This window comes from Larus michahellis, chromosome 1, assembly GCF_964199755.1.
Source record: "Larus michahellis chromosome 1, bLarMic1.1, whole genome shotgun sequence".
NCBI classification, from domain to species: domain Eukaryota; kingdom Metazoa; phylum Chordata; class Aves; order Charadriiformes; family Laridae; genus Larus; species Larus michahellis.
The window spans coordinates 190,299,117-190,322,385 of NC_133896.1; the positions used below are offsets into that span (position 1 = coordinate 190,299,117).

The following is a 23,269-nucleotide window of genomic DNA, read 5'->3' on the forward strand; positions in this document are numbered from 1 at the left end:
CAGCCCGCTGCTGCATCTATCTTACCCCTGCAGAAACCTACCTCCGCCTCAGCCCACCAGCACCAAGGGCCAAAACCCAACAGAAGACAGCCAAGATGCCAAAATTCTGCTGGAGGCCAGAGGCCTCACAGATCAACAGTGAGTCATGCCCTCCCCTACCTCTAACAGTTCATGTCTTGGAGTCCAAGGCAACATCCCTGGTCAGGCACACACAGTCGCAAACTGCCTTGTCCCAGCTGGGGCTCTGTGAAGGCATTTGTGTTCCTTTATTCAATCCAGACTGCCACCAGGTCAGACAGGTAGAAAGCGCAAGGAACCTGTTACTGTTGCATCTCAGCAAGAACCAGAGAAGCAATGGGTGTTTGCTCCAGGTCTGTCAAACAGATGCATTTCCTAAGGAGGAACACAGCAGGAACAGAAGTTACAAACACTCAGGTAAGTAAGAAACCTCAGACAGGGCTTGGTCATTCCGACATCTCCCTCCCCAAGGAGAAGGCAAGTACAGAAAAACCCAAAATCCTGTAACTTGCCTGAGTTCTAGTTAATCTGCTCCTTAATAGCTGTCAAATACAGAGGAGCTAGTAACACATCCAGGCTGTGTTGAAAAAACTAATGATTTCACCCCCTCCCCACAATGTTCCCACTACCTGGGCTCAGAGTGAGTGCTGGTGTTAGACTAATGCTCCATCCTTCCTCCTGCCTTCATCCTGAAGTCATACTACGACTGAGGACGGACTCAAGTATCCTTGTCTGACAAAGCAGCTCAGCCAGGACTCAGCTCGTGTAGCACGTGTTCCATTCTGTTGGGTTTTTTTTTTTAAATAAGTTTTAGTATCTTCCAGAGATAGAAGTCTCTGTGCAATCATGAAAGATGAAGAAGGTCCACTCCACTATGATGACATTTCTTGAGCTTTGCCTTATTCCCCTCAGCCTGCTCTTGCTCTCCAATGTCACAGGTAGAAAGTGCATGAGGTCTGTCTGGAGACAGTCGTAGTGTGCTAGGACCAGGCTATGCTACTGACAGTACCAAATCCTTGGACAAACATCTTGCTGCAACCTCTCCTGCAAGTCACCCTAAGAAATACAGTAGACCAAAAGGCATCACCTAGAATGGGTTTAAATGAGTTTTATTTTAGACAATCTACATGACAGATGTTTGGATTTTTTTTCTTTTTTTAAAACAATGCCTCCACTCCAAATCAGGGTCAAAATAAGTGAATAAAGCTCAAGATGACATCAGTCCAGTTGTTAGACATTGCCAGTTCCTGGTGTTGTGCCGATGAAGAAGAAACAGCAGCCAGCTATGAAGACGGGTGATCCAAAACCATATTGTTTGATTTGTTACTGAAACAAGAGTAGCAAGTGTTAGTTCAAGGTCATGACAGTCAGGGTAAGGTTCTGTAATTTATTTGTGTATTCCCTAATTCAATCTGAGCTGCCACGGTCAGGCAGGCAGAAAGCGCAAGGAAGTTATTTTTGCATCTTAGTGCAAACCAGAGAGCAACAGGACAAGTGCTCATGGTCTATCAGAGGATGCTGGGTATTTCTACGATCATACAGAGCAACTGGCATCAGCTGCCAAGCAAGCCAGACAAGATACTCATTCACAGTCTTTTTGCTTAACACACCAAGTTTCAGGTTTCCTCTCAAGTAAGAGCACATCCTAAAGAATTACTAAAGCTTACAGTGTACAGGCTGTCTCTTACAAGAGCTGTACTGCGAAGTTGGAACAGTTTGTTGCCCACTGGAGCACCTTACTACTATTCTTTTACCCTATCTTGAAGTCGATGGTGTTATCTGAATTACAAATACAGAAGATCTGCCCAAGCAGGGGAGATGCACACAAGCTTCTGGCTCTGAGGAGGTGCCTTCAGGCAACCACCTGTTCCACGGCCCAGGACAGACCCTTCAGTCACACTGCAGGAGGTGGTGTTTTTGGGCCAATAAAAGCGTGCCCCTAGTTGGGCTCCTCCTCCACCCTAAAAGTTGGTTCATCTTTACATGACTTGCATACCAGAAAGCCTGCAGGAGGCTTTACAGATAAATTTAGCTGGCTATAAACAGACTTTTGTAAGTCCACAATGACTGGGCAAAGCAATTGGTGATCCCATGCTGTTAAGTCTGCAGTGAATTGCATGGCTCTGAGTAAGTCAAAAAATGCAAGTGTTGGGACCCAAATACTGTCTCCTTGCAACCACATTCCAACATAAAGTAGTTAAAGATAAAGCAGACCACAGGAGCTGTGTGAGCTCAGGCAGTTGGAGATTCCAGACAGAATAAGGTTAAGTACTCAGTCAAATACTACCATGTTCCCAAATTTAGGGCAATTAGACAGTTCTTGCATAACAAAATAAGGGCATGAGATTAAGTGGAAGAAGATGGAACATGACCATCTAAGGTACTTCAGAATTAACCCTGCAAAAGGGATCCAAACTAGAAGTGCTCCATTTCAAATGGCAGTCTCTCATCTGATAGTTTAAAACCACTACCAATTACACGCATCTCACCAAGGCAATTCTTTCTGCATTTCTTAGCCATTAAGTCACCATGAATCATTGCAGTGAAACTATGTCCCCTTTTATACTAAATTATACTAATTGAATAGTATACAAGGGAAGCTTCAGCCACTTTGTCTAATACGAATCAGCAATTAGGCTGTACTTACATGAACTTGAAATTTTTAAACTGGCAGCTACTCTTCAACTTTGACAGGGATACAACAGAACAAGTGATGCATTGAAAGAGCGAATCGTGTAGTTAGGCACATTCATCCAATTCGGGTCAGTACTTACACATTTCTCGATTTCTAAGCCGTCCTTAAAGAAAATCATATATGGGGTCACACCATCCTCACGGAAATCCAGGAGAGCCACCATACCATCTGGATTCATGTTCTCTCCTACAAAGAACTTCAGAGAAATGTGTTACTGAGACATTTACTGAGCTACTACCAGGAGAAAGTGCCTTTTTATACAAGAAAGCTATAACATCTCCAAGTTCAGTTTAAAAGTCTCACTGACCGGCTTCAGGGATTCTGCTTTCTGCAGCTTGTCCACATTAGCACTACCTAACTTTACACACTGCTATGAACAGCAGAGTAAGACACAACACGGGCCAAAGTGATCCATCTTGCAAGTCTTTAACTCCACAGTTCCTAAATGGCGCTAACTAAAAATGTAGTTAACTACAAGCACTGCAAGCTGAAACAAGAGCTCCAAACAACAGTCTTTTGCTATTTCTCCTGACTCTCAGACCCCTTAATACTCTCAGAGAAGGTCAAGTTAAATGTTCTCACAACAGGAGCCTTCAAAACTCTCAGCAAGCTAGTTCAGCAGATGAACCAGTTGCAGCTTGTATCATTGCAATACTGCTGTAAGGAGATGTAAGCTTCATTACCTGGTAGTTTTTGAAGTTAGCAAGGATGTGTTTGATTTGTTCTGCAGCCCCTGTCATGAAAGGCTTTACTCTCTCTGGCTTGTGTTCCTCAAGTCTGGCTTTGATTCTGGAAGGAAAAAAAAAAGCTCTGAAAACACGTTCTTAGTAACTTCACTGTGCAACATCACAGAGCAGAAAGAGTTACTAACAAACCGATTTTTCTGGCTTTCCTCCTCTCCCTCTCAAAGCCCCCAAATTTTAACTTAATTTTGCTAGTGAATTAGCAGAACAGTGCCTGCCACTCATATCAAGCTCATTTTACTTCTAGGCTAGTAGCAGACAAAAATTAGCAAGCCATTTGCACAGCACCAAGTATTACAAAGCATTTTCACCTTTAATACTAACTCACTGAACCATGAGCAACAGAAATTATACCTTGAATTAGCAAAAAGTTCCATTCACACAAATTATTTTTGGACATTTAAACGGTCAAGTTAGAAAAGCTCCAGGAAGCCACAAAGTTTCAGGAAGCTTTTCTTCACCACCTCACCCCCTTCCACATGAAGGTTTAGCATAGAGGAATCCAAAAGAAAACAGCAAGGTTACAAATAATATCCAAAGTGCATGATCAGGCCCTCTACCTCAGCCAAGGTAAACTTAGATATTCCAGTATCAATTCTTTAGAGCTTCAGTTTTGCCAAGTATTAAGACATTACTGAAGTTCACAGCCAGTTTGGCACCTGTATCAGAACTAACACCTACTAGGAATAAAGTCCAACACTGTTTTTAAAATCTCAACAACTAACATTTTGCAATCTCATGTAAAGAAAAAGCCTACCAACACTTACGCTTTCATGTAGTCCTTGATGTACTTCTTGTAGGATTCTTTTGTAAAGCTGGTTTCTTGAAGGTGGTGGTTTATTACTATATCAACACCAGTTATGACCGTGGCTTCTGTCCCATCTCCCTCAGGACCTTCAGCAGAGGCATTGCCACCAATTAGAGAGTCATCAATTTGACCCTCTGTCCTGGTGACCATCTAGATTTAGAGACATCAAAAAACTTAACGGCTCTGCAAAAATCTTAATGGTACCGCTCTTACACATCTATGACCTGACAGCAGGGCATGACTTCAGAGCCACAGTTAAGTGCAAGGAATCTGACTGCAGCCCGAGCACAGATTTTTTTTAAATTTTTTAAGCCAGGTTCCTCTCCTGGTGCCTGAAAAAAGCTATATTGCACCATCTGCTGAATACAGCCCAGGCACAGATTTCTTAACCAGGCTCCTCTCCCGGTGCCTGACCAAAGCTTCGTTACACCAGCCTGCCTGCCCAGGACCCGCTCCCGCACCACTTGGGGCAGCGACCGGCCCTGCCCCGGCCACAGGCACCGCGCCGTGGTGGGTCTCCCCCTCGGAGGCCCCTCACACGGAATCCAGGCCCCTCTCCCCAAGCCCTGTCTCCGCCACCGGCCCGGCTCCAGGCAGCTGCCGGGCCCTGAGTCACCGCAGCGAGGCCTGCCTCCCCCCACCCTCCCCGGGGACAGGCGGGCCACTCACCTTCCCCTCCACTTCCAGGCACAGGCCGTTCGCCACCTCCCGGATCTTGTAGATGTCCGAGAACATCTCGTCCTCTACGCGGGGGGAAAACAAACACACACAGGCGGGCACCGCCGCGTCAGCCTCCACCCTCCGCCTTCCCGCGACCCGCCCGGCCCGACGCCACCTTCCCCTCACCGCCCTTCCGGGCCACGCTCCGATCCGTCTTCCCGTCATCCCTACCCCCGGGGGCCCGGTGCTCCAGCCCAGGCCCCGCGGCCTCGGCCCAGCCGCTCCGCGGCCTCCCCCCCTTCCCTCCCCGCGTCCGCACTGCACATGCGCGGCACCGCCAGGCCCAGCCGCCGGGCCCAGGCCGCGGCCCAGCCGCTTCCCCCGACCGAGCGACCCGGCAAACCGCCCTCCCCCGGCCCCCCTCCCCCGTCCTTACGGCTGATGCAGTCCCGGTAGATGATCATGGCGGCGGTGTGGGGGGGCGGTGGCGTCGGTGCCGGCGGCGCGGGTCTCTGCGCAGCGACCCGAGAGCGGGCGGGAGCGAGGCGGAAAGGGCCGAGTCAGCGCCTGCCGGGGCTCATATAGCCGGCACCTCCCGGCGCGTCATCGCGCATGCGCGCCCCCCGCCCCCCGCCCTGCCGCCGGCGCCCCCGCGCGGCCGCCGGGAGGCCGTTACGGGCCGTTAGTGCGGCCGTTGCGTGTGTGTGTGTGTGTGTGTGTAAGCCGGTTTGTTCTGCCCCCTCACACACGCAGGGATGGCGGCCGTGTGCCTGTGCTCACCGGGCAGGGGAGGCTGCGGGCGGAGGGCAGCCGTCCGTGCCCTCAGCCGAGGGCTGTGGCGGGCTTCACTCTTCGATCTGCCCAGCGGCTGTAGTCTTCCTCCTCTCGCTGATTGTTTTTTTGGGTTTTGGTTTGTTTTTTTTCCACTGTCCTGGGCATAAATCTGTCTCCTCAGCTCTGGCACAAGCTCAAGTTTTCAAGGAGAAACGCTCCGAGCCTTTCCCAGGCACCTCGAGGGAGCACGGCTGCGTGTCTCTCAGCGGTGCCACCATGTCATCTGCTGTGCTCACGCTACAGACAGCCTGATAACGTGCGTATCGGCTGTCCTGGCCGCCTCCAGCTGCTGCCTTCTCACCTACAGGGTGCCGCGCCATCATCTCCATCATCTGTAACAACTACTGCAAGGTGGGCAGCGCTCGCTCGCTGCTGAGGAGCTCCTGACACCTTGTAAAGGCCATGACATGTATTCGCTGTACTGATTGCCGTGCCTTCTCCAAATAAGTAGTATTTTTTTAATGCACAAATAATTAAGAAGCTATTAGACTCGTCCTGTTACTGCTCCCTCGGGTAAATCGAGTTGGGTATGCTCAGAGACACCACTTCTATGCCTGCAGAAGGACTGGACAGGGCAGGTATATTTCTTCTTATTTTTACAGGTATATTTTTCATATTTTTCCACAGGTAAGTGAGATTAAGCCCAACAGTCAAGGTCAAGATGAAAGGCAGAAGTACAGTAATATTTAGGCCTCTTTTTTTCCCCCTTGCGCATACTTTTCTGCAGCAGTCTGTCACAGCTGAAATAAATGTAGACCTCCCTTGAACCCTAATGCTTAGGGGACATTGACAAAATACCTTCAAAAGATATCAATGGGACCTAAAATGCTTAATGCTGCTAACGATCCTGCACTTGACGGACACACCAGGGCACAGGATACAATTCTCTGTCCCTCACCCTCCTCAGGCAGTAAATTACTCATTGCTTTCATTGTGTGTGCCGGAGGAGCTCTCATTTTATCTCCTCCTCCCCTGCTATCTCTTCCTTTGCTCCAGATATCAGTGCCCTTTTTTTTTTTTTTAAAGATGGTCTAGCTGCTTACGTAATCTAATTAAATGTATAAGTCATTCTCTGCTGATTTTCACCTTCAAGACTACTGCTGCTATTTCAGACCTGAAGAAGGGGCTTCTGCCCAAAAACTTATCTGTTTTTTTTCTCTCAGTGGCAGCTGGCCTGATAAAAGACAGCCCCTCCTGTCTTCACAAACCGCAGTAGAAAAAGAGCAACTTACATCTTTAGCGGTGGGTTGAGTGACAGGGGAACATTTGGCTCCTTCTCCATAGTGTAATATGCAGCTAAAAACATCCAGTTAGTAGGTGTGCTTCAATTTGGTTTTATTTTGAAGAGATTGTTCTAGAAAAATGAATATTTCTGTAGTAGCATTGAAACCTCTTACAAATTCAGCGGTTGACTCAATTTACTGGAGTCAGGGTCGAAGCCCTTTGTCACAAGTACTAAGGTAGATGGACCTTCAGGTTGCTTTGCCTGCAGGTCTATATTCAGAGTTGCAGATGTGAAATGGGAGGTATTGTTTAAAAACGTGTCAGTTAAATAGGTCAAGGCTTCTGTGTGAACACCAATTTGATGTGGAGTTAAGCTAAATCAGTATCAAGTTGGGGTTAAGCTAAACCAGTATCAAGTTGAAAAAGCTTTAGATGAGACTAGGAGTGTTGACATGCCAAGTTTTTGCATCCTGTTAACCTGAGTTGCTTTTAAAATGGATTTAAACTCAGACAACCCTGAATAAATGCAAGGACTAAGTTAGTAATATTTTAATTGGTTTGCAAGAAGCACTTCACCGAGGTGAAAGTGCTGAAAATTTCCTGTGATGCCATATAAACAGATATTTATGCCATATGCTGATACTTTGTCATGAACTAGATTAGAAAATGCATTAATTTTTTTATTTTTTTTTTTTCCAGAAACCAGCATCGTTTGAAGAAAACCTTAGTGTTCCTCACCTGCTTTCTGTGCAGGTAGCCCCTTCAAGCACCTCTCACATCCAGCCAGGGTTATTACATTCCAGAGCGGTAGGTTAAAAAGGCGGTCCCTCTGCAGCAGGGTCTTTTTACGTGCTGACTGACATCTAAACTGATGTGACAGGTTTTCCTGACAGTGCACCTCATCTTTAGAGATGTGTAAATCCCAAAGGACTGATGGAAGTCCTGTGTTTTTATAGATGAGGCTTTTAGTATCATTTGAGGAGGATTCTCTAGGCAGGTGTCTGCAGAGGCTCACAAGAAGCCTTTCCCATGGAAGTCACATCTCAGCTAGTCATGAATTATTGCAGTGTTACTCACTTCCATCAAATATTAGCATCTGGGTGTGACTGTGCTCAACTAACTGTTTGTGTCTTGGATTAAAATGGCAGATGACAGCTGATATTTCGCCATTCTTTCTCTACGTAACAATACTTTCAGCCCAGTGGCAACTCCCATTGAGCTGTATGAAAAGGGAGAGGATCCTGCCTGCAGCTAAGTCTCCTGCCAGGTACAGTCAGTCGAAATAAATGAGAAGTGAGGCTGGAGGAAGAGAGGTGAGGCTGGGCTATGACATAAGGGACAGCACCAATGTGTTCTTCTAACCTTTGTAAAAGGCTGTGAAAGTCACATAGTAGTGGTAATATTTTACATCATTTGCTGGATGCGCGGGAGAGGGTCCTAAAAAAATATGTATGTCCTGGTAGAGAGAAACTGGAAAATTGAAGAGTAAACGACTAAGCAAGACATGGCACTGCAGAGAGGTCTGGCAGGGCAGTCTGTGCCTAGTGCCCCCTTCCCCAGTGCATCTCCTGGCATGAAGGCTCTTGCACTGGGAGAGAGAATGGATGACAAGCCCGTGATCAGCTGGTGTCTTCACAATCTGGCTGGAATTTAGGACTGAAACAGGGGCTGCAACTTTGTAGCCCCTCATCCCACCCACCCAGATGGAAACTGTAGATTTGACTGGTTTTGTTCAAGTTCTTTCCCCAAGGAATTTCAGAGCAATAAAGATTTGACCTCTAGGTGCTAAACCTTCTTATTAATTGGGAATGGACCTCAGAAAACCAGGCCATCAGTTTAACTCTTTTGGATGTGTTTAAGTTATGCAATATAGCCAGCCTTTCAGTCCCTGGCAATCCTTGGAGCTTTTTGGATCTCGAGCCAAAATTCCTAATTTAGATCTACATTGGCAGTGTAGTAGGCCAAAGTCCCAGATCTCAAGATTGGTACTTGAGAGAGTCAAGCTTTGATCATCAGTGCAGCTTATCGTATCTGATCTATTCACAAATAATAGAATATGTTAGACTGGATTAGATAAACGAAGATATCCCAGACAAAGGCATCACTTTTTAGAATACAAGAAAGGTCTTCAGTTCAGCAACAACCCCTCCTGCACTCAGAAGAAATGTAGGTGTTGTTATCCTGATGCTTACAATTTACAATTCTTCCTTTTGCAGATGGGTCCCTGAAGATCGTCTGCGTATTCCTTGGCTGTACTCCCATAGCTCTGTTTAGCTTGATGGGTGGCTGCACTTCTTCAAACAGACAGAGAGGTCACTGCGCAGCAACAAAAAGCCCTTTTATCTGTGACATTACATGCACCAGTTCAGCTTACCTAAAACCCTGCCAGCGGGGATGCGTGAGGGTGTCAGGCTGCACTGCAACCAGTGTGTTTTCAGGAAAAACAGGACGGGAATTGCCAAGATAAGAACTTTGAAACAAGGTGCTGCCCAAAGCTGCAGCCACATTTTAGACTTAGTAACCTTATAAACATCCATGTGACTAAAAAAACTACAGTAGAAAGGCCTGCTCCTGTCTTGGGTCTGCTGCCGTTCAGTGTTTCACTAATCTGCTGAATGCTGGAATTGAGGGTACATTCATTAAAGTTGCAGACAACATTAGGTTGGGAAGAACCACAAGTGTATTGGAGATTGAGATTAGAATTAAAAAATGATCTCAACACATTGGACAAATGTCCTGAATCATTAGAATGCACTTGGACAAGGCCAGAAGGTCAATGAGCAGTCAAATAAATTTACTAAAGGAAAATCCGTCAAATCCATCGAAGGATTTTAAACACAAAGATGCAACAGGAGGTTCAGGCAAGCTCTGAGCCACACACTGCTAGAAGCTGAGAGGCTGTATGGGGGAAGTGCTGCCTGACACTGGCCCTGGTCCTCTGCTCTTCCCTTGGCTTCTGCTGCTGGCAAATGCTGATGCTGCACTCCATATGGCTGCTCTGATGTCATGCTCTTGAGTGCAGAGAACAGGACAGAGAACTGGGCACCAGTTCTGCAGAAAAGATCTGAGGGACTGGCGGATCCAAAGCTGAACGAGAATCATAGAAACAATTGTTAAGGTTGGAAAAGACCTTTAAGATCATTGAATCCAACTGTTAACCTAGCACCGCCAAGTCCACCACTAACTATGTCCCTAAGCACCATGTCTACCCATCTTTTAAATACCTGCAGGGATGGTGACTCCACCATTTCCCTGGACAGCCTGTTCCAGTGCTTGACAACCCTTTTGGTGAAGAAATTTTTCCTAATAGCATCTGTCTTACCTGTTTTAAGAGAAGCTCGTGCCATATTGGAATATGTAAGTGCTAATGTTATGTGTAAGAAAATTCTGCTGTCTTAAAGATGTGAGGGGCTGAGCTCTGTTCAGTGCTGCAAATACCTGCTGGAGCACTGACTCCAGCTTTAGCCATGCACTTTGAAAAGGGTATTGACTAACCTACAAGGGTTCAGAAGAGCAGTAGAAATGAGTAAAAGGAATATGAGTCTGTTTATTTTGCTGCAAGGGAGTTTTGGATTAGGCATTGGAAATGCTTTCCAGTACTGTTAATAGAGAAGCAAGGAATAGGCTGTCTGTCTACCTAGTTCTCTGTCCCTGCAGGTTTTTGAGAAGAGGCTAGAAACCTGCTCAAGTGAGACCAGAAAGCATGTTAGATCCACCGTGAGTGACACAGATAATAGCAGATCCTGCCCCAGAACAGAGGGACAGGCTTCCTCTAAGTCCTTGCTAGCACTATTCTGTCACCTAGTGATTCTTGTCATATAGATGTACTATGTGCTGTTATTTACACCTGTTTAGACTGGTTACACAATTAGGATAAAAATAATGTCCTTCTATCCCTATTAATTATGGACAAGAGGGTTTGGAAAAGGGACATTGTAAGAGAGGAATATGTTTGCTGTCCTGCGTGGCAAGATAGGTCTGTGCAGAAATCACATGTACACAGAGGGAGAAGTGTTCAGGTTCTGCAGGGCCCAGAGCTTTAATCCTGGCACAAGTCCCTACTTTAGACCTATTGAAATGCAAAGTTGTACAGTCCTTTGACTCAGTTTAGAGATATGATGCAGAAAGGGCTCCTTCCATGACAAACCTCAGGGAAAGGGGAGCAGTGGTTTAACTACTTGTGCTTGCAGTGATCAGACTCTGCTTAATCTGTGGGCAGTGAGCCTGGATCTCTCTGGTTGCTCTTACAGCAGAGCGGAAGATTTATAAATTCATCCACAAAACCAAAATCAATGTACGCCTGGCTGGTTCAATTGTTTTGCAAAGAATGAGGGTGGAATTCATCCTATTTAACCTCCGCGGTAGAGACAGCTCACCGCTAGATCCCTTTGTTAGGTGAGCTGAATCTAACTTCTCATGGAGCAGCAGGGCCAGCTACGTAAAAGAAAGGGAGCCTGGAGGACGGGTGGTGGCGAGGCAGGCAGTGGCAGTGTCATCCCCAGCAAGGGCTCAGTCCCATGGTGCACCAGCGAGGCCAGTGGAGTGGAACCAAAGACCAAAGTCCAAAGTCAAGCCAGGGCTAGGACCAGCAAGGTGCGGGGCCGGGACCAGTGTGGCTGCAGCCTAACACAGGCGAGGAGCGAGGGAAGGGCCTGAGTGCAAACACAACTGCTGAGACGTGGGGGAACAGGGTCCCAGCAAGGCCACACATGGCTCTGTCTCACACCGCAGCTGGTTTTCCTGCAGCTTGAGCCAAGGTTACAACTTCTATCTGCAAACACCCCTCGAAAGTTGAACAAATTTTTTAAGGCTGACTAACCCCTCTGCCTACTTTTCCCCCCGAAGACACTGAGCTGACCCTTGCCCTCAGTTAACTTAGTGATCCCCACAGAGAAGACTCAAAGATGACTTTGCCCCCACTAGATCTCAGTGTTTGCCCTCCAGATGTAAGACTTGCTACTTATGTGGGTGCCTGTGACATACAGAGACACCCCACTAGATGGCAGGCCAGGAGCTGGTGGCTGGCAAGCAGAGCCCTACTCACCTTGGTAGGAGGCCAGAGTTTTTTCCACTGGTGTTGGTATCATTCCCATATAGCCTGGAATGACCGAGGACCAGCGAAAGAAAAATTTGATCTTGGGCCTGTAACTGATATAACCTCCCTGGGCTCCTGGCCAGTTGGATGCTGCAGACAAATACCATTTTCTCCAGATAATTAGCATCCCCATGTGATGAGCTCGGGTCTATTGAGTTTTTAACCATTAGAGGGGCTAATCCTGCTGTGCTAATCTCACTCGGTTGCCATTTTTCAAAATGGCATTTCCTTTACAAATGTTTTGAAGCCTGAAATTGAGTTCTGCCATTTTAATCCATCGCTGCGTGCCTTTTAGCTCATTGTTATGCGGCATGAGCTCTCAATTTTGTCAATAGAGAAATTATCATCAGAGCATGCGGCATGTTAATGGTGTTATCCCTAAAATTCTGACACTGGGTTTGCCAGCAGGTAATAAATAAGGAACACCTTCAGTTACGTTTATAAAGCAAACCTTATTGTAGATGCGCCAGGAGAATGGCAGGAATAAAGGTGGCATTATAAGGAAATTGGTAGATCAACCTTTTGGTCTCCCAGTTGTGCAAAGCATCACTTTAAAATACTGTAGGGGAAACCAGGCAACAAGACTAAAAGACTGCATTTTGGAAAACAGCTTCCTAAACGTCAATCCAGTAACTTGAGTTCATAACACTTGTCAGCTGCAAATACAAACCTGCTATTATTTTCAAAGATCCCGAGACAGATTTGTTATTTATTATTTTCTGATAAGGATTTTGTGTCTACTGTATTCCTCCCTTCTGCAAAAATCAAGAAGGGACCTTAGCGATAAAGGATATGTTGTAGGGTTAGGAGGTATCACCCAGCTTCTGAGTGATTTTGAATTGTCTATGTCATTTCAGAAGGGCATGGCTGAACTGTAGGAGCCATTATGAAATGGGGGATTTTAATGGAAGGATGGTAGAAGAAGTTCTTTGCAAATTGTCCCCCACAAACGTGTCCCGGGAAAATAAGGGTTTATCTGTTTATCTATCTGTGAGATGGCTGATAATCTCAGGCACTTTAAGATTAGGGTAGCAAAGGACCTTGAGAGGTCAATCAGCCAGTCTTCTTGCATCAGGGGGATTAGTTAGACATGCACCACTCTGGGGAGATGTTTGTCCACCTTGTTTTTCAGATCTCCTGATGATGGAGATTGCCATCCTCCTCTGAAGAACAAACATTTACTGAAAAAGGGGCTGGGGGCGGGGTCCTCCCATTCCCCTGTGAGTGTTGTAAATATAGGATCAATCATAACCTGCATTAAAGTGGATTTAGGGGTCTGTCTGATGCTCAGATCCTTATGGAGCTCAGTCTGCCTCATTCTACACGGACACTTGGCTACAGAGTTTCCATATTTATCTGAAAAACTTCTGTGTTTTTTGTCAGTTCTTTCACACAGGATAAACCAGGATGTTCCTCACTGTTTGGTTCCTTCACTGGGCCAGTGGGCACATGGAAGTCTATCTGCAGGGCCATAACGCTGTAGGCAGAGTGGAGAAATGGAGTAACCGGCCCATCTCATGAATTTCTACCAAGAAGCTTTACATTTAAAAAGCAGTTTAGCTAATGAATGCAATTCAGGGCAGAGTTGCCTGAAGTGATAATAGATACTTTTGTGAAAACATAAGAGCAGTTCTCAGTGCTGATCAGAAGACTGAACTGTTAATGAAATTTTAAGAGAGAGAGAATAAAACCAGAAACATCCCTGCCATACATATGTCTGTATACACACACACAGAGTAAATACATACACATACATATCTTGTATATAACTGCTGTATGCCCAAATGTCAAATGCCATGTGCAGTTCTGGCCTCCCAGTGTCGAAAGGGTATAATAAAAATAGTAACAGTACCAAGAAGAGAGACGAGGAGCAAAAATAATAAACTAGAATAGGACAAACCAGCTTTAAAAAGAGATATCTGGGGTGGTGGATATGATAGCGGTCTTTGAAATTAACAGCGGCACTGAGAAAGTTTAAAAAGGTCAATAATTCACTGCCTCTCAGCATACAGGAACTATGGGAACAACAAGAAAATGATGAGATGACAGGTTTGGAAGAGACAAAAGAAGGCTCCTTTTAACACCCTCTGTATTGTTATATTGTGGAACTTACTGCTCAAGGTTGCTGTGGATGCCAAAAGTTTAGAGTATTGCAAAAGCCATTAGAAAGAGTCATGGAAAAAATGCAGAAAGGGCTATTAAACACTGCCGGCTCAGGAAGAAGTCCTCCAGCCAAGGACTGCTGGAGGCCGGGAAATTTAACACTGAAATGTTAGCTTCCTCTGCACAGATTTGTAGGTTTTATGGGATGAAGGGCTTGGAAGAGCTCTCCTGTATCCTTGAATCCCATTTATTAACTTATCAATTATGTGCAGCCTCAGGGAGGCACATTTTTAGGAAGGAAGAGGGAGCAAGAAGGTCACAAGGAGGCCAGGGAATCATCTCTGGCTCTTTCTCTGGCCTGAAATAACCCTTGGTGAGCACTGGGGCCATGCTGAGGTGAGGGAGGACCGCTGCCCGCTCTGCCTCACCAGCTCCCAGCTATGCTAATTGCATTAGCTGCTGCCCCGAAGACTTTTCCTGGACTAATTTTGCTGCTTCATAGTTCTGACCTGGTTTTGACATTTGAAAGAGCAAGTAAAACCCTCATATGTGTCAGGTGATTTAGCTGCCATCAGCTTCCTTACTGCTTAATGACTGTGCCCGAATGCCCAGCCAAGGCGGTGTTGGATATCCCTGGGTAAGCGAAGGATTACGGAGGTGCTGCAAGGTCAGGCTCAAGCAGCCGTGCCAAGAAATCAGGCAGCCACAAACTCCCTCCATCTGTCTTATTTTTTAGTTGTTCTCCAAGGCGGTCTAGTCCTGTATTCCTCTACCTGCGTGCCACCGGGCACTAAATGACAGCAAATTTCCCATCTGGGATGTCCTGACATATGTGCACGCTTCAACCCACAAACATGTGTGCAAGCAAGCAAAGTGCGTTGGGAGATAGAAAAGACATGTATACACATACATATTTTTCTGTTGTAAATGAAAACCACTGTGGCCATGATGTGCACAGTGCCTGCTAGGCTTGGGTTTGTTATTTTTTTCCTAAAAGGTTATGCCGTCCTTCAGTTTTGAAAAGCTCAACAGCGTGGGCGGGAGCACAGCACACACCTGGGAGGCAACAAAGAAATTCCTGTGTGCCAAAACTGGTGTTTACAGCCGCTCTTCTCTGCGACAGCAGTCAGTGCATAACCCTCCTATCTCAGATTCGCCATGCGTGAAATGAGGCTAGTAATGTTTATCCACCTACTGTGAGGGTTGATAGAACAAATCATTTTTACTCTATGGGGATAGGAAACCAGGAAGAAATCCCATTGAAATACAGGAGCAAGTGAAGGGGGGGGAAAGAAGGAGACTCAGGGGTGTATGCTCTTGTAGCACGAAGCAAATGATTCTCCACTGAGAAGAGCATGAATATGGAAGCCATGCAACAGATGCTCTATGCTGAACATCAGATGTATGTAAATTATTCTGCTTGTCTTTTTGGTGCATTTCCTCGCCATTCGGGAAGAGTTTTGTGCTGATCATCCAAGAGAGAAGCTGAGGAGTTGGTTTTGGTTACAACAGGCATTGTAGACACACAGTGAGATCATGCAGGGTACGATGTGCTGGTGCTGCCCAGAGCTGTGGTCAGCCCCTAATTAGCAGGATAGAAATTGGTCTCCACTTTCAAACTTCTCTGCAGCAAGGCAAAAGAGGCAAGCCCCAGCCACGCACTTAAGAGCAATGCCATGGAAAATGGGAACAGGTTTTCCTCCTTTCTATTAATCCAAGTTTATTATCCACTCCTTTGGATTTTTGCTAGTGGCCAGTACTATTTAAAGACTTGGCATTTATCCAAAGCCTGCACTCATACGCTTCATGTAAGAAATACAGACGGAAAAAAAGCAATTTCTCCATTAGTTCATTGAACAGTTCTGCTGCTGCTGAGCACAAAAGACACCATTTCACTTTCTACGTACAGTCCTCACTTATAAACAAGCTGCTTCCCTGAGGGTCAGCTTTGCCAGAGGAACAACCGGACCGCTTGTAGGTGCAACGTGTCTGGACTACTTGGAGTTTCACCCATCCGGACAGAGGTTTGGGGCAGTGATTTTTAGTTGCAACTCTTTTTTTTTTTTTTGAGGATTTCACATGAAAAGTGCAAACACAAAGGCTGAAACTTCTGATTGTTGTGGCCCACTGAAAATTAAGGGCCATGAACATTATTCTTCATTTCCGATTATATTCTCCACTCCTGAAAAGAACCCTGATGGTTGGTAGATATATTGACCAAATGTGTTTGTTTATTCATTCATAGCTTCTCTTTCGATTTAATGCAGCCGTGACAAATTATTACATTATTTCCATAGGTAGGGAAACAAAACTCTGGAGATCATGGATATTCAAGAAGGATAGTAAGAACCCAAGATCTTGCCATGATAAAATATTTCAGTGGTGCTGATGCAGGAGTTTGGTCTTCAGAGAGATACAAGGTTTGTTTTCACAGAGTGACATTTGGCCTTGCATCCCCAAGTTACAAAATGTTAACCCTAAAAGAGAAGTATGAAAAAGGACTGGGTTTTGGACTGGCAGCTGAAAAGTCCCATGTCCCAGCCTTGCTGGAGCAGTGCCGCCTTCTAGGGTGTTCAGGGCTAAGCTTGTAAATCTGTATTTTGGAATCAAAGTAATTTTCTTCTGATTCTCAGATGAGCTAGGAGCTTCCTGTGATGCTCAGGTCTTGCTCTTGGCACTCAGTTTGGGCTTCCATCTTTTGGCTTCGGTCTCTTTATTCATACCATGTACCTGTGGCCAGTAACTCTGACCACACGGAAGTACCCTGAAGACTCATTACTAACAGCTCAGAAGCGCAATATATGGGATGAGATCCTTTTAAAGCCTCAAGGAAGAAGGCTGAGTATTACAAAGCATGTAAGAATTGCACCCCCTTACTCAAGCCCAGTTGCAGAGATGTGAACAGCAGCTCCGGCCTCATTTCACTATCAGTGAAAAATTCAAATTCAGTATCAAAAATTTGAAGTGACTACTATTATGCCTTGCCACCTGTGACTCCTCACCCCAAAGGCCACAGTCAACTAGAATCAACAGAGCAAAGCCTATATGAGTTCAGAGCAATGTTTGAAGATACATATCTGTATTTACAATGTGATACTTAATGTCAGTGTCACGTCATGTGTTTAGATTTAATGTACACTAGGGAGGATCATCTGCTCTATAAACTCATCTGCAGCTTTGGCAGCAGCACCTTAAGCGCTAGTTCACGTGAAGTATTTTAATATTACTGTGTCTAGCCTAACATTTGAAGATGTGAGACTAGACCCTTGGTTTAGGATGAGCAGTTGTCAGCATCCTGACAAAAATCTGGGGGACATATTTGGCTCTTGATTTTCATTCAAGACTTTTTTTTCCCAGTTTTGCCTCCAAACCTTATGCCCTGAAAACTTTACAAAGTAATAATCGGCCTCACACCACTGCCCTCTGAAATCAAAGCTCTGCCTTTCTAAGCATTTTTACAGTACATTCCTCACAAGGCTGAGATCAGCTAAAACTTGGAGGCAAACCTGGGTCCATTTAATGAGCCTATCATTCATTAACATTTACATTGCCAGTTGATTCAGTGCATTTGAAGTAAATAAAACAGAGAAAGTAAAGGGGAAAGAAGTGAACGTCAGTGAGAAGCTCTAGGGCCTGATGCTATTGCCACTAGTCAGCAAACAGCAATTACCTCCAAACCTGGCAAATACGCTCCAGGGTTGCTGAAACTGTTGTGGGAGAGAGCACTGGATGGGAGGAAAAATGTTGTGGCCTGTCTGAACAATTGTTTTCCAGAGAACTGATGTATTTTGCAGTGGATTTAGAAGAATTAAGAAGAAAAAAAGCTGTTCAGCTGAGCTTTCTGAGTAAACGGATTTTGACCAAGAATGTTATTTCTGAAAATTCAAAAATGCTCTCATTGTTTCTAATGCGAAACAGCAAAATAAAAAAATCTGTGGCACAGGCAGAACAGCTTTGATTGTAAGAGTCCCAACTCTGATTTCTCCTGCTACAAGAAGTACTGCATTTCTGACAGCGTGCCAATTATTCTCTTCCTAATGCTGTCTTCCTGCAACACATAAAGGAAGCTTTTAAAGTATCACTGCTGCTGCAGCTCTGTCTCTTATCACCCTTGGTAGGGGATCACAGCATAGTGCAGAGCTGCTGCAGAGGCTACAAGGGCTTAAGTAAACTCTTAGACCCATTTCTGGGCAGGTATCCAGACGCCAGTGTCTGGCTAAGCTTAGAGGGCTTTTCAGACCCAACTAATCTGATACTTGACACCCTTGAATTTAGGTGTGCTAACATTTAGATCGAAAAGACTGACACACAGCTATGTGTTAACATGGTCATCTGAGAGGGCAGCTCAGTTTGGGAGCTATATCCTTGCAGTGGTGACGCAGGCAGTGGTTAAACGAAGATCTTTTTTGATGATTAGAGACTTGCTGAGCTAATTGAATGAGGTCTGTTCAGATAAACCAGATGGAGCTGCAGGCGTCTGAACACCACTGTGATTTTTCCCCACCTAGTCTTTAACCACACCATTTAAATGCCTCTATGATGTGCAAGATAGTATGGAGAGAGCAAGATCGCCTGTATCATGCACTTCATTGCTCACTCTTTGCACCTCTCCCATTCCTTTCAGACGCAGTTCGCTTATTGATCAAAAGGCACATTCTGGGGTTCCTCTGCTTCTTCAACTGCTTCTGTACTCCAAGGTTTTAGAAATACAAAGCATCCTATTTATAATCTCCAAAAATCAGTGTTACAATGGAGTCTGCAGCAACAATTAACATAATAAAAAGTGCTGTCGTCTGCATATTACTGAGAAGCATTTGAAAAAAAGTTGTGTAGCCACTACAGTTACCGCATTTTCATACACATACAATTATATCCATTATAGAAGCCTTTCAGGTAGGGACTGTAGGTTAAGACATAAAAATAATAAAACCAGTCAATGTATGTCTTTTGGAACCACATAAAATCCAGGATGTGTCAGAACTACAAGGGCTGGGCCAGTTTCCCATGAAATTTACAGACATTACAAATGCCCAAAGTTTAACTCCATCCAGGGGGAAGTATATAACCTATTGCTAAGGCCTGCTCTCCAATCAGCCCAAAGGATGGCCATGCTGGGTCTCCTGAGATGTGACTGCATAGTACCGTGGCCTTCCAAGGTCCCTCAAAACCTCCTCCAGGAAATTCAGCTCGACCTCCTCCAGGAAATTCAGCTCAACCTCCAGTCACTTTCCTTGGAACATTTTGGCTCTCAGAGTGACGAAGGTGTCAGGAGTAGCTTTCACCAGTAGCACTTTCCTCTGAAAAAAGCTACCTAAATGCCTTAATCCTCACGTCAACTATTACAGAACTGGCAGACCATCTGTTTTCAAAACTTTTCACTTACAAAAACACTCTTGTAATTTCAGACAGTCTAGCACCAGTAAAAGCTTCTTCACAATTTATACGTGCCTGTTATCCTCGTGTCTCTTGTCTCAGCCTTCATTTGCACTATCTTCCCTTGTTATCTATGTTGCTTTTAATTGCTTTTTTGTCTCTCTTCTCCCTGTCTTCTTGCTGGCTTCACACTTGAAATGAAAAGCAATGAAATTTGTAGGCTGGTTCTTTAATTCTACAGGACTGGATTCCCCATGGCCTTAGAGCTGAAACAAGGCCAACCCATTTCCTGCATGAATTAGACTCCACATTTTTAGCTGTACTGTAGGAGTCCATCCGAAGTCCTTAGATGAGGTTTCGCGCATGGTCCAGCTGGCAGCCTGCAGGCTGCAAGGTGGCTCTGCCTTGTGTGCAGTCTGCTCTCCGACCTTGAAGAAGGTCGTAAAAAGTTGTTAGTGCGCTGCCTGAAGTCCGGTGGTTAATGCCACCTCCTGCGCATACTGCAAGCCAGACCGGAGGCCAGAGGTATTAGGATGTGGCATTAAAGGCAGGATGCACACTGCAGCCCCTCAAATGTTTTTGCTGTGCCAGGTACTTGTGGCTAAGTCCTGTAAGATGTTGAGTCATTCTAATAGCTTGATGCTTCCAAAAAGGCTGAACCCACTGCAAGTCACGCACTCCTGCCGCTTTCATTACATTGCTGCTGGTGCCAATGTGAAGCCAATGCAGTTCCATCAGCTGGCAAATGCCTAGGTTTTGATGGGTGTGTTCTGTAGACTTAGTGGGTTGAATGTGCTTGTGAGTCAGACAAGAGCTACCACTAGCGTGAGCAAAGGGCCAGAACTGTGTCTGGGAATGGAAGGGGGACGTGGGAAGGTAAGGGAGCATCCTTCTTGTTGGCAATGAGCTGCTACATCAGTGCTGCCATGTTGCAGAACACCCTTGTTGCAGCTGTGAGGCACATCGCTGCGCTGACTGGTGCTGCCACCTAAGGCATGAGCAAGTCCAAAAGCTGGCACCCACTGAACCCTGTGTAGGAAGGACAACTATGGAAAATGGAGGGAAGGGTTTGAACGTGTCAGCTGTCACATTTCCCCAGAAGTCCAGAGTGTCTGTCACTGCAGTCTGTGCCTGCTGAGCCCCTTTCCCACTCTGTCAGGCTTTGTTACTGGAAGCGAGTGGAGATGTGACTTCCTAACTGTGGCTGCTGCTTTGCAGCATCAGCAAGGAATCCCGCTGCACACTAAAGATCCTAAGTGACTTGTCTGAGATGTGTTTTTTGTGACAGATGACTACCATAAGGACAAAATCCTACAGCTGTTTTCCCCTGCTGTGCAGAATAACCCGTCTTGCTCAAGGTTAACTGCAATCAGCTCATCTTGTCCAAACACAGTGTTAGTTCTGGGACCTTGGTGTTATGCTGTGAATGAGCAGGCCTGCGAAGCAAGACAGTAGTTCTTCAGAAAGCACCCTGTCTTTTCTAAACCTTTCATTTTCAAAAAAGTTGTGATGTTACTTAAATGTTTCATTTTACAAAATTTTGTAAAGTACATTTTTAAATTTAAAAAGAAGGAAATGGTATTCAAACGCTGATAGGAAGAGCTGGGTTACCCAAAGTCAGACTGTGGTAAACAGAAGAAAAGCCGGATTATTTGGGTAATGATTAAATGCAAAGCATTCTATAGACACTATGAAAAAATGATCAAAACTTGTGAATCAGGAAAGAGAATAGTGAGGCTCCTTTAAAAAGTAAGAACACTGAAAGTTTGAAATTTTCCCACATAGACATTTCTGTGTTTTGATCAACCTAAATCTGTACTGTGGAGGATGTGGCTTGGGGTCACCTGCTGCCATCTCACTGTCCATTGTCTTGTACGAGGCACATTTCTGTTACTGTAGAACTACTTTAACTGCAGCTCTCTTTTCACAGGATAGTCAAGTGCAAATATATATTTCCCCCAGCAGATGTTTCCTGCTACCCCTGGATATTGAGTACTTCCAAGTAAGGTGTGCACTTAAAGTGGTAGAAAACATACCGTACGCACCACGTTCTTTGGTGTCACACCGACCCCTCTGTCCTTCGTTCAACATTGAATCATGTCCTCTTGTGGAAAAGGTTAGGCCATATCTTACACCACATGGTACCTGGCTTTTAGTAGGGCATAGAAACATGTTTGCTTTTCTTTGTGTGTCATCTACTAGCATTCAAATTGGCATCATTTCTTCCAGCTGCTACTTGTTTAGCTGCAGTGCCGTGTTGGACAAAAGCCTCTGTGAAGCAATTGTGACTAATCTCTATTTGGCAAGTGGTCAGAGGACAACAGCTTACTTCTCAGATTGCCTGTTGAGATTGGAAAGTATTGTATAGTAGTGAAAAGCTCTCCGTAGTGCCTTCCTATTTGAGAATCTCTGTCAGCTTTTAATTTTCTCGTTCAAATAACATCAAATCCAACACTGTGACACACATAGGGATTATTATCTCTGTAGAGAGTCTCAGAAATGAAGAGAAATCAGTTTCCTGGGAACACACCGGAAGATTGCAACACTTTCAGAAAATTTTGTCTGGATTACAGGTTTACATTTACTAGAATTGCCTTGCTGGGAACTCATGCTGTATGACTCTTTCCTCCTCTCAAAGCCCGGAACTATCCCCAGTTCCTTCACCCTCAAAGCCCGGAACTATTCTGAGTTCCTTCACCCTCTACACACTAAAAGCAAATAACATGCTCCTTTTATATCCACAAAACTAGGATACGATAAAGACCTTTGGCTCTTGACAATGCCAGAGCCCAAATCAGATTATCAAAAAATATTAACAAAAAGACTACAAAATAGCATTTACTGTTATTCATGCTTTCACTTTCCTTTCTCCTTGAACTCTGCACGGCAGCGTCTGTTACTAAGTTGGAAACTGTAAAACATGTTGTCATTGTATGTCTGTATGACATATGCTAGAAGCTGGATCCGGAAGTGTTGCTGAATCACAGAAAAAAAGGCTGGAAAGGTCCTTGGGAGTCCATCCCTGTGCTTGGGCTGGATCATCCAGACTGAAAGTACTCCTGAGAAACAGCTGCTTAACATTTTTTAAGAGCTTGTGATGATGAAACCACTGCAAACTCGCCCAGTGCAGTCTCATCTAGAACTGTCCATACCACTAAAAAGTCTGTTCTAATGTCTAATACAAGTGGTGGAGAAGAGATAATTCCTTTCTTCTGTACGGCCACCTTTTAGTCTTGAAGATTATGTTATCCTCAGTCTTTTTTTAAAATAAACAAGTGCACTTCTTTCAGTCCTTCCTTGCAGATTATCTTTTGTATCCCTAGCCTTATTCTCCTACCTCCTGAAACGCATCACACACAGCTGGATGTGGTGCTCCAGCTGAGGCTTTGCCCTTAGCAAACACAATGGAAGGACTATATAATATGTCTTACATTTTCACACATGCCAATAGCCCCTTGAGTGTTTATTTTTTCCAACAAAGTCATCTGCTGTGTGACTGAGGGTCAGATTAACTGCTTCTCAGACAGAAAGTGCAAACACCAAAGATGAGAAGGCTGTGCCAGGGCAGGGAGTGGTTGACTTCACGTGCCAGACTTGTTTTCATTGTGCAGCCAATGGGACATGAACAAAGCAAATGAATTATGTGACTAATAATTATGAAAGTTTCCAAGGAACAATGGAAACTCTCCAGTGGTTACAACTAGTGACAAAACAAC

The 23,269-nt window shown here is 45.1% G+C and overlaps 1 protein-coding gene and 2 non-coding genes across 3 annotated transcripts; all 3 read right to left on the minus strand.

The window, feature by feature from the left end:
* Positions 1 to 254: 254 nt before the first annotated feature.
* On the minus strand, positions 255 to 390 carry LOC141738139 (small nucleolar RNA SNORA31). The gene has a single exon (XR_012585317.1). It is a non-coding gene; the product is annotated as a small nucleolar RNA SNORA31 (small nucleolar RNA).
* Positions 391 to 1,111: 721 nt separating this feature from the next.
* On the minus strand, positions 1,112 to 5,551 carry TPT1 (tumor protein, translationally-controlled 1). Its single transcript, XM_074565207.1, has 6 exons — positions 5,361 to 5,551; positions 4,934 to 5,007; positions 4,224 to 4,414; positions 3,397 to 3,502; positions 2,793 to 2,909; positions 1,112 to 1,344 (listed from the first exon to the last, which is right to left on the minus strand). The coding sequence occupies exons 1-6, from the start codon at positions 5,386 to 5,388 to the stop codon at positions 1,342 to 1,344; spliced, it is 519 nt and encodes a 172-aa protein (XP_074421308.1). The 5' UTR covers positions 5,389 to 5,551; the 3' UTR covers positions 1,112 to 1,341.
* Positions 1,410 to 1,539, minus strand: LOC141738138 (small nucleolar RNA SNORA31). Its single transcript, XR_012585316.1, has one exon. It is a non-coding gene; the product is annotated as a small nucleolar RNA SNORA31 (small nucleolar RNA).
* Positions 5,552 to 23,269: the final 17,718 nt, after the last annotated feature.

Coding starts and splice junctions, on each gene's coding strand:
- TPT1 (XM_074565207.1), bottom strand. CDS start 5,388: ATGATCATCTACCGGGACTGCATCAGCC. Junction 5,008..5,360: donor CTACCGGGACTGCATCAGCC/GTAAGGACGGGG, acceptor CCCCCCGCGTAG/AGGACGAGATGTTCTCGGAC. Junction 3,503..4,223: donor ATCAAGGACTACATGAAAGC/GTAAGTGTTGGT, acceptor TTTTCCTTCCAG/AATCAAAGCCAGACTTGAGG.